The sequence below is a fragment of the Atta cephalotes genome (assembly GCF_000143395.1).
Source record: "Atta cephalotes unplaced genomic scaffold scaffold00022, whole genome shotgun sequence".
NCBI classification, from domain to species: Eukaryota; Metazoa; Arthropoda; class Insecta; order Hymenoptera; family Formicidae; genus Atta; species Atta cephalotes.
The window spans coordinates 1,821,941-1,833,711 of NW_012130086.1; the positions used below are offsets into that span (position 1 = coordinate 1,821,941).

At 35.6% G+C, this 11,771-nt stretch overlaps 1 protein-coding gene across 1 annotated transcript in view; it reads right to left on the reverse strand.

Moving 5' to 3' along the window:
• LOC105619693 (acid sphingomyelinase-like phosphodiesterase 3b) overlaps positions 1-9,397 on the reverse strand; it is a 24,463-nt gene extending 15,066 nt beyond the window's left edge. Inside the window, exons 1-5 of the mRNA XM_012201213.1 lie at positions 9,340-9,397; positions 7,568-7,639; positions 6,308-6,476; positions 4,167-4,372; positions 2,990-3,186 (exon numbers count right to left, since the gene is read on the reverse strand). Of these exons, the coding sequence (XP_012056603.1) occupies positions 2,990-3,186; positions 4,167-4,372; positions 6,308-6,476; positions 7,568-7,639; positions 9,340-9,397 (702 nt within the window). The remainder of the gene's footprint in view (positions 1-2,989; positions 3,187-4,166; positions 4,373-6,307; positions 6,477-7,567; positions 7,640-9,339) is intronic.
• Positions 9,398-11,771: the final 2,374 nt, after the last annotated feature.

Consider the following 11,771-nt stretch of genomic DNA (forward strand, 5'->3'; position numbering starts at 1 on the left):
ACGTACGTCGTCGTCGTACGGTACGTACGGTCGGTACGTACGTACGTTACGTTCTCTCTCTACGTACGTAAGTAGTAGTTGTTCGTCCTCCTCCTCCTCCTCTCTCTCTCTCTCTCTCTCTCTCTCTCTCTCTCTCTCTCTCTCTCTCATCTCGTTGGATCCCACAACGATCCCCGGGCGTAATGGGCATTACCTACGATTTGTCATCGCGCTTTATGACGCGGATCGTATGAGAGAGAGGAAGAGAAAGCGCAATACGTCGAAAACGGAAATCCCGGAGAAATTGTATTCCGGAATAGAGAGGGACTCACTCTTGCGATTTGCATTCAAATCTTCGATGGAAATTATACAATTTGCTTCATCTTCCTACGAGGATATATACGGTTAGCTACTACTATTACAAATTTTCATTCAAGAATCTCCTTGAGCTAAATTCGTCGGTGTGCGTCGGTAAGAGTTAATAAGCTGGCTGATAATTATAACCGTAATATGATCAAGAGAATCGCGATATGTCATGCTGTCGGGCCAGCGAATGTATCTACTCAGACAGTAATTTTTAAATGCGTAAACGAGAAGGAACGAAAATGATGACTACAAAACAGCTCGTCTGATAAATCATACATCCTATTGAAGCCCGATCAACGGGATTTTATTCGCTTCGTACGCTTTACGGGAATTTATTTCATTAAAATTTATCTTCTTGACGATTACATCTATGTCGCTTTAATACGACAAGCAGCGTGAAACACGTTCATATGCCGTGCGATTTTTTCATTGCTCGTGCAATTGTTCGTCGTACCTATATCATGTAACTTATTCTTAAAATAAAAAAAAGAATGAGAAAAAACACATCTCGTTGCGCGGTAAAGTGAGACGAGGGCAATATCGTCACCTTAAATTTTCCCCAATGTCGCCAGTAACCTGGGTTTTCCACGCTTTTTCGCGAAACAATAAACTGTGAAACTGAGTAATACCTTTACATGGGTGCAACCCTTCAATTACTCAACTTGTCGTGTGACACGCGAGATACGCGGGGAATGTTTTATACGTGCATATTTACCCGGTGAAACACTTGCCATAATTCTACGATGTCTGGCGAGCTTGACGGGTAATCGGAAGAATTGTTTGTGTACCTGATGTAGAGCGATATTATAACTATAGGTGCAAAATTGTTGTCATACCGTTAAGTCAATCTGCGACATCGTTAAGTCAATCTGTCAATTTATCAATCAAAACGCATCAACGGGATTAAATATATAGAGCGAAAAAAAAATGCGGGCTTTATTTTTAAAAATTGCGGTGTAACGTTATTGGACAGCGAGATATTTTGCGAAAAGTAAGATATTGAATGACACTGGCGCGCACGAGATTCGCGACTTCTGATATTAATCTCCTAGAGGAAAGTTCAGTGAAACGTGCTTTCCAATAAACGCGATCGTGTGAGTGACTTGACGAGGTCGTTTTTAGATCGGATGAAAGTTCGTATCGAATATTCGTGTGTCGACGAAGTTCCGTGTAAAACAAGCCGTCCGCGGCGGCACTGATTAAAAATCTATTCGATAAGTTATTGGACGTGCAAAGAACAACTCCTCACCCTTCTCTTTTTTCGTGTTATTTGCCGATTGTTTGATGCGAGTTTCTTTGTGATAGGCAAGTGACATTAATTCATCCCGAGAAAAAAAAAAAATCTCAATTTCATTAGCATATCTTTAACTTTACCGTGTTTTTTTTTTGCGCTAAATCCTCGTTAATAATCATGGTATTTTATGTATAGAATGAATTTAATCAATTATTTAATAAGAATTTATAAATGTACTTACACAGAAGTAGCGTAACACAAATTGTATGATTTCACAACATTGACGTGCGACATTTTGGAAGAAATATAAACTGTGTTGTGTTTTTTCGTTCATAATTGTTAGTTAAAAGTCTCTAAAATTTTATTTTCAACAATGAATTCAATATTGGGCAGAAACTTATTCATTAAACAATATTTTTAAAAATTATATTTTATTTTTCAAGTACGTATTGATATTTATAAAAACTAAACTGTCAAATGTAATTTTGACAACGACTCTTGATATATGAATATCTATTGTAGAAGTGCACGAATATGCGCGCGTTTCAAAATGTGTAATTTTATAGAGTAGAGTACATGTATCTGGTACCGAATTACAGCATATTTTCAATTAAACGTCCATTTATTCAATCAAGTTTCGTGTTAAAACTCGTGTCCACAGGTTTATAAAGCTGATCGATGATCAGCTTTATTAGAAAGAGCTTAATTTACATACGCGTATCATAATAACGAACGACTCGACATTCGCTCTGAGATACCTGTCGTTTTCATCGATCTGAGAAAACTGATAGCATGTAAAAATTCTTTTGTCCTACACTATCTTTTTACATACACTCTGAACGGGACAGATATATAAACGCATGCACGCAAATATATATGGACATGACAAATTTCAACGCATCCTTTATCAACGGCGTCCAATATTCGTTTCGAAGCGAATTATATACGAAGATAGTCTCATAGAATATTTCCGCTTAATTTAGTTCCCACGTATGTTGAAGAGTTCAATGGTGCCGAAAATCGATATTACCGACAAAATAACGCGACACTTACATTAAAAGATGAAAATTCCATTATCCCGACAGACTGTCCAAATAGGAATCGATCCGAGTTGAATTAGTGCCGTATCCTCAATTCTCACTCGCATCCTCGACTTTAAATCCCTCTCTCCATCTAGCTCTCTATCAAACCGTCAGGCATGCCTTTATCATTTTCGCAGTACTTCTTTATTCGGCAAAAATCCATAAAATTGTTTATCGATACGGCGATGCCGCGAATAATTTATTATCGTCGTATACACTGGCAACGAAAGAGAGCGCGATACAACGGAAAGAAAGTAATGCGTGCCCGACGGCAGTATAATAGCTCAGAAGACCAAATAATATCGTATATCGTAAAGAAACAACCTACCGTCTCCTTCTTCTTCCGCGCATTCTCAAGGACCGACTGGAACCAGGACCATTGGCCGAAGGGATCCTGCGTGTTATCGACCGTACTGCTTCCAGAGCGATGCAACATACGGCTGTCGACTGGGTTCAGCCACAAATTCGTATTAAGGAAGACGATCCGATATTTTTTCGAACGCTGCTCGATCGTATAGTAGCCGGCTGCAACAAATTTTGAATAGTGCCGTGGCGGTAAAGCCAGGGTGAATTTATGCCCGCCAATAAGCTTACTTTGTGCCGTAACATTTTCAGAGAGAGAGGGCATCCATAAATGTTGCATCGACCCGTTGCGCGCGTTTCGAAGCGAATCAAAGAGCGGTGCGAACCCCGTTTGCTGATCATTTATGCATCTCTCGGGACCGTAAGATACCTCTTTTTGAATTTTTATACATTACGGCACGATATAATAAATGTATGATATTATCGATATGCATACGTATTACAAAGATTAGCTAAAGGGCTAATCAATTGTAGAATACGTCGTTATTAACCATTAAATATTTTTTCGATATCACGTATCCAGTGTTTTTTTTCTATCACTTATAATTTTTTTTTTATTAATAAAGATATATTTGTTTGATGCCCTTATGTTCCTTTGCACTTTGATTGAAACAAATTTTACAATATTCATTTGCTACAATAATGACATAATTTAAAAAAAAAAACAGTTTCTAGAAAATGAGTTTGAATGTTGTAAATCAATAAAATTTTGTAATATTAATTTTAAAGTGTAAGTTTGAGTAACAGCTGATTTTAAAAGAATAAAAATATAATTAGAATATGTTTTGTCTTTATGTTTCCGTTATTTTATTGTAAGCATTCCAAAATGACAATTTTTTAATTATGTCATTATTGTAATAAATATGCGATATGTTCATTTTTATAAAAGTTACAAGCAATTAAATATGTCACAATAGTGTTGCTCCCACAATGTAGCGTTCAAGAGTTAATTTATAATAAAACCATAATTATAATTTAATAATTAACATGGTTCTTCTTAATATATTTCTAATTAATTAATTATTTGAACTATTCACATTACATATTTCGATAACATTTTCCATCGTTATTTCAATCCGTTTAATTATTTATTTCGTATTATTCACCGTTTGAGGAGCGCGTAACAGCATTTTTTTACTTACCCTTTACAAAAGTATCCACCGCTTCCGGTGGTAGCCAATTTTGCCAGACGGAAGCGAGCTGCGTATAATTCAGGCCTATGTCTTCGTGGCCGAGTGCGGGAAACACGAATTGTCCTTTAAACGTGCGGTGCAACAGTTCGGTCAAATTCCGCAAACACTGCAGACGCAGCTCGGCGTTCATGCCGGCATTGCGCGTCAGCGCGTCACTGCAACAAGTAGTTACAGCCTCGTTAGTCCTAGTTACATAGAACGCTCGTACTCGGGGATTACAACGCGAGCATCGGTGATTATCGCTGATAAATACAGCGAGGAAGAGGAAATGTCGCCGGATAAGGGCGCGTCTCGTTGTGCCGCGTCGCGACGCGTCGCGTTGTGTCGCGCCCCGTCACGTCGCGTCGACACGCGAGATGAAGCGCAATGCGGTACGACCTCAACGACGAAATGAGACGTGCGTGAATTGTCACCCAAGTGAGACGCTGATAATTGTTACATCAATACGATAACTGATTAAACACCGACGGATGACGAAAATGGAAGAAAAGTGACACGACAGAAATATAAATGACATCTTCTGAAATTAAACTAAGAGGGAATTTATAAATATAAAAGTTTATAATATAGTTATACGGAATATTCTTTTAGATATGGATCATATTCTTTCTATTTTTAAATTATTATGATTATTAAGGAAACGTGTGTATTGTTTATATTCAATTATTTATATTACTTTTTATTATTTCTTATTTAATCACTTATATGATTTTTATTGATTTTTATAATTTTTATGAGGATCTAATTATTTTAACATTGAATATGAATTTTGTTGGATTAAGATTTTTTTGAATATTTATTATTAAATTACTTCTTTATATTTTAACTGAAATATGAGTGCGAAACATTCTTATTCTTAATATATTGCTTTATACAATATTACATTTAATTATTTATAATATCTATATTTATTCATTTTCCCGATTAATTTATATTATAATTAATACTATAAATTAATACTATAAATATAGAATTGATAAAAAACAAAAAGCTCTATACACGTTGTTCTTAAAAAATAATTTTACAAATTGAATCTTTGCTCCGAAATATAATATCATTTACTAATTGAAAGCAGAAAATTCAGGCAATTTACAGTTATCTCTAAATAGAATGATTACGTATACAAGATTAATACAAACGGAATTTAGTCCAAAATCGAAGCGCGCGAGTTCAATATGTCGAAATGTATTAACATTAATGTATGACGAATTTGAAATTCATGATACTTTAAAACTTTTCAGAAATAGAAATTTCATATTTTATCAATATTATAATTTTAACATTTACTCCTTGTATTCATTTACATCTGTATTTTTTGTAATAATAATTGCAATAAAGAGATGATATTACATAAGTGGAGAAAGTCATCGGTCGTAATATTTGTACTGGTCAACGGTACTCGTCGCTTCCGGTAATTAATTGGAAGTCGTGCACCTCCAACTAGTAAATCGTTCGTAAAGTAAATTTATTTAACGGTAATATATTCAACACATAATAATCGCGTTATTAACTGAATTAACAACTTGCCGTTCCCCAAACTGGATCTTGTTTATAATTTCATTGATGATAAATGAGATCTCATGAATAAATTACAATACGTTAATGATTCATTTAACAACAACAATCGTTATTAACGATAGCAGGTCGTATATCGTTTGACTATTATAAAAGCCCTGAATATTTTCATAAATTTCAAATACGTAACATAAATTAGTAATAATGATAACAACGATAATGATTTGCAATGGAAACAATAATAATAATATTACCGAAAATAATCAATTGAAAAAGAGCTCTTAAAAATAATAATAATAATAATAACAATAAAATATTCTTGTATAATATTTCAATATGGAACTCGAAGCAGAAAGATATTAATACGAATTATTGGTTAATAAATAGCCCCTATTACATCAATATATCATATCTCAATCATAATGTGCACCAATTATATCGTATTCATGAAAAAGAATAAAAAAGAACAGATTATCGTCCATAAGAGTCCATTTGGATGTCACTATACAATGATTCGCGTACTGAAATACGTATTGGACCACATTAACCGACAATTATACGATAGTTCGACATACCCCGTCCACAGGACAAACTCGATATCGCCATGCTTCGATCTCATCGCCCGTGCCGCCGATTCTATCAGAGCCCAGGGCGAGTCGCAACTGTAGTCGCCAAACTTGCCCGCCAGTTTTCTGTCGAGCCTCATACGTCCGCCATCGACGATGTTTCTCATGTTCCAGCACTCTGAAACACGACGGTAAATGGAGTCCGCGCGTGAGAGACTATCGAGAAGCGACAAATGGAAAGGTTACAAGAGAAAAAGCAGTGTTGATCGTGGGAACTAGTGAAATAAAAAATGCGCACCGCGTGACAGAGAACGGCCAGGATCGCGCTTATTCGCGCTCACTACTTATTTGTATCTCGCTTAATGTCCGTACGACACGAGACTTAAGATGGTGAATCGAATAAACGAGAGAGTGGGGTCGCTGCTATTTCGTGCAAGTCTCTCGTGCCAGCCGAGCACGCTAAGTTCTAGAATGATCGGTAAATACCCTCGCGCGTGTAGACCAGTAAATAACAGTCTAGCGTCCTATTAGAGGAATGATAATAATTCGCTCATGCGATCGTCGGAAAATGAAATGTATAACGATTCGAAGGTATTCGTTAAAACTCGGTTACGAGTCAGTTCGTCATGCTGAAAAAATAATTGAGAAAAAACCCATGCAAATTTCTTCTTTCAACAAAAAAACCTGCTATCCAGTAGAAAAGTTTCAGAAATTATGAATTTTGTGGAAATTTTCTCAAAATACTAATAAGTTTGAGGGAAATTTGTATAAAACGCTTGGGAAAGTTTATACCTCGAAGCATCTGGCAAACACCGATACTAGCTGAGAACACCAAGGTTTGGATTTCGCAACGGGAGGTCGATCACGTATTTTCTCTAAGAGCAAAATAGTAAAAAGGAAATTTTCACACAAATTTCGCGAAATCGTGGTCACGTAATCTAACCGAGGCGAAACGATGAAATTTAATAGGATGAGATTCACGTGAGTGATCATATGAGATATGAAAAACTGGATGAGATAAAAGAAAAAGCTCTCTAACAATTACGTGATCAACTCCCCGGTACGGCGCGGCGCGGCGCGCAACTCTGGCCGTATTGGGCGAGAATTAACAAGTATATGCAAATCATTTTTCTTGAAAATCATGTAACACAATACAAAAAAAAAAAAAATTCTAAAAACATTCTAATCTATATCCCAATAAAGTTATTCTCAGTTGACTTCTTCGCATTACAAAATTGTTAAAAATTACAAACAAGTGTATTAACTTACTGGTATTAGGTGCATTTCCTTGCACAGCATATTTTGGGTCGTAATGAATATCGGTGATATGCCAGAAATATCCTGCAAAATAGAAAATTTTATTCTGACCAGAATTAATGGCGAATATGAGATGCGAGAACGTAAAAAGCGCCACAAACAGTTACAAAAATTTCAATATCAAATCGATATATATTTTGGCGCTTAACACCGTCGAACACTTTCTGGCTTCAGTCAAATCGTATATTTCGAAAAAGTAATAACGAATGGCACGGAATAAAAATAATCTATTTGTCAGTGCAAAATAGGGAAAAATTTCGAATACATATTACTGTTTATTAAGAGGCTTAATTTATACCTTCAAAAAGCTTGTCATTTTTATGTTCTTTTAAATAAACAGGGTTTTGCTTCCCTCCTGTAAAATTTGGCTACCAGTACGTATAACCTTGTCGAAATATCCCAGGGATTAAAACCAGTATCATATCGGTGAGTCCAATTTTCGTTGCTGTAGATATGGAAAAATACATCTCACACCATTGCTGCGCTTCCATTGTCACAAATAAACATAGAGATCATATTTGCGTATCTACACGAGAAAATGTTGCATATAGCAAAATTCGTTTAACAAATGGAAATTTTGCTTTTTCGTCAGTAAACCACACGAGTACAAAGTTTCATGAAATTTAGCTGATTATATCTTGGAGAGAAAAAATAAATACAATAGATAAAATGCAGATAAGAAAAACGTCACAGTGAATAAATATTAGAAGTTTTACTTCTTATGTTGTAGCTTTATTTCTTATTTATTAGTATTGTATAAATGTGCGCAATATCGCAATTTCAATTTTAACTGAAATTTTATGCTTCTTTTTTGATGCATTAACAAACACAAATTTTTAATTATCTGTAAAAAATAATAAAAATTATTTCTACAAAAATTATCAATATAAAAATATTAAAAATTTTATTATTATGCGTAAAAGAGAGATTATACAGAATGGATCACAGTAACTTAATATCTTCTGTTCTGTTGTTGAAGATGGAAAAAATTACGGAATAAAAGAATAAAAAAATTAAATAGTTCAATAATAAGTGCTTTTTATATATGCTTTTTATATATGCTTTTTATATATATTCTTTCAAAGAAAGTTTTTTCGTTATTGCAATTATATAACATAATACGCTTTTCTTAGAAACATTATTAATTCATTTAATGTGCATAAAAATATTAAAACAAGATAATCGAAAATATTTTAGAAAATATTTAATATTTCATATCAAAATATGTCAGAGTCAAAATATAAAATATTTCATAAATTGCTTACTTTCTGACTGCCTTATTTCTATATCTTTTTATGCAAAATAAAATAGAATAGAGAGATATTCAGCTACATTATTTCAGTGTATGTACAGTTGCATTAACAAAAAAAATCGAGTATGACTATGGATTTAAACTATTTAAAGTACACTTTTATATTGAGATTCTACTTGAAGTACTATCGCTCTGCGAATCTGCCGTTACTTCCTGTCTATTATATACTGCGGAGTTTTTCTTTTGAGAAAGCTACGCCGCGAGGTGGATATTCTGGCGGCGCATAAACGTCAGATTGCGCCTGAAGGCAATCGGATAAATCATATAACCGCTATATAATTTCTTTTTATACAAGATTAAAAATTGCATTTACCAATACAGGAAGTATAACGTGCGTCTTATGATAAACGAGGTTCTACGGTTATTCCGGCGGAATTCGCCAATACGGAGTTGCGGAACGTGCAGTACTTACCTATCTTCCCTTGCACCGCGCAGAGCCATGAGAGCAGTATCAGGTAGTCGCGTATCATCTTTCCGGAATCGCACCTGTAATTACAGACCGCGTTTGAGCGCCACAGAAACCGAATGTCGACGATCGGTATCGGTGATAACGGCACGGCAGGACGGCTTTGTTTGCGCGATTGCGCGCCACGAATCCACTTCGCTCGCTCGCAAGATTGCAGCCAAGAACTCCGGCCAAAAATAATATTCTTAGAGTCATAAAGATGATGAATATATATATATATATATATATATATATATATATGTCTCCTCGGCGTAGTATTAAGGCGGAATAACGTTTCGCGCAGTTTAAAACGTGATATGCAAATAGGTCGACCATTAATGTCGGATAGTACGGCCACGGATAATTTTGCACGCCCCATCATCCGTGAACGCACCGAATTTGGATCTGATCCGGATTTTTCTCCAACTTCTATTTCCAAGACATATATAGGGGTGGAGAAAATCAATTCCACGTCCCGCGAAAATTCGCAATCGCGGCAATGCCATTCGGAGCTTTATTTACTCTAGCGCTCAATAATTTCAATCAGTGCAGTACACTTTTAGATTCGACCAATAGAAAAAGATTTGTTGATCTATATATTTGACGTCGCAAAGAGCATTGCGGACCAATATCAACAAATTTGTTGGCTTTTGACATTTTGCGCAAAAAAACAGGCTACTCCCGCATGCTTCTCTTGTTACAAATCAAACTATCAAGTTGTTATATACCGCACACAGTGTTCGGAACTCTCGTAAAATTGACAGAATCGGACTCGAAATCAAATTCCGTTTACGTCGGATGTATGAAATCCATTATTATAGGAAAAATATGTGACGAACCGCTGCGTATAATTAATGCAGTACGCGTCATGTTCGTTCTCAGCGAAACGTAAATATTCAAGATAAATGACACTGCGGCAAGCGCTATACAGATAAACAAGCGCTAATTTCGGATTTAATTCGACGACAATTGCCTCGCGAACAGTAACGCGATATGTTACTCAAACATCTTGCATGAATATTTCCCATATGGCTGAATACTCATTACGAGTATTACGGTTTCTATTACTCGCAACAATGTAATATCTCTGACATTAGAACTACGTGAATTAATTAATATGATTGAATATACATGGAAAGAATAGTTTTACTCAAGTTTTATCTAAAAATTTAGCTATAGATGCAGATGTGAAAATAATTTTATCGAACTATTAAAACAATTTTAGTAATTTCAAGCATGATTTGAAAATTTTGACGTTCTGAACAATCAGTTTCTACATAATTATTTTAGTCTAACAAAATTATTTTTAAACTTGTAGTTAAAAGATTTTAAATACTTTAGTAAAAAAACCTAATCATTCTTCCGTACAGCTCCTTTTCGCAAATTGCATTAATACTCTCATCTCTTTCGCCGTAACATTATTATTTTTATATATATATTTCATTCGAGACTTTATTTCGCGCGGCTAAAAATGTTTTATTTACAAATTCGCAATCGTCAATTTTTCGTAATATTTTTAACGCCAGATTTTATATACTGAGTTTTTCCATCTCGTCATTTCATAGAAATTGCTGTAGATATTTTGGCTGCGCCCATTCACGCTTATCTTGCTTAACGTATTGCACCGAGCCTGGAAGCGCTGAAAAGCGGATGAGTGGAGGGCGGGCACATTTGGCCCGGCGGCCACCGTGAATTTCAATTTGCGACTAGCGCACGACAGGAACGACAAGCAGAATTACGAGGACGAAGCGAACCATTACGGGCAATCGGTCTATCATGGACGGCTCTTTGTACAGCCATGGGCGGAAGTTTACGATGGGACACGCGATTTTCTTGTTCGTTTCGGACCGCATGTGCACCCGGGCGCTAACAACTTAATGCAAAATAATGGTCGGTGCGACGCGGCGCGGCGTGTCGATACGCACGGTGGTCCTGTCTGCCATATAAGTGACACTAACCACTGCGTCGTGGCATGAATAATTTTCAGGGACACGGAGTGTCAAAACGTCGATACGATATCGCGGCATTAGGAGGAACGTAATTGCGCAGAAGTAATTGCACTGATGATTCTAGTTGTTACCCGAGGGATCGATTGTGTTCCCCCGACGGAATTGATTAACTCGCTCGGGAGGATTGTCTCTTTGCGACAATTCTTGCAAATGACGATAAAATTAAGCGCCCAGATGTCTATGACATAGTCTATTCTCTGTCTCTAATTAGAATAGATTAAATTAGAAGTGGTTCGTGTTACTGTCTCAATGTTTTTCAACTCTAAAAGTTTTTACCGAAAAAGCTTAATAAATTAAAATGAGCAGAGATTAATTTGATAAGACTTCATAATTTATTTCACACAATTAAAATAGTTGTAACAATTTCACCTATTTATGCATGCATTAATA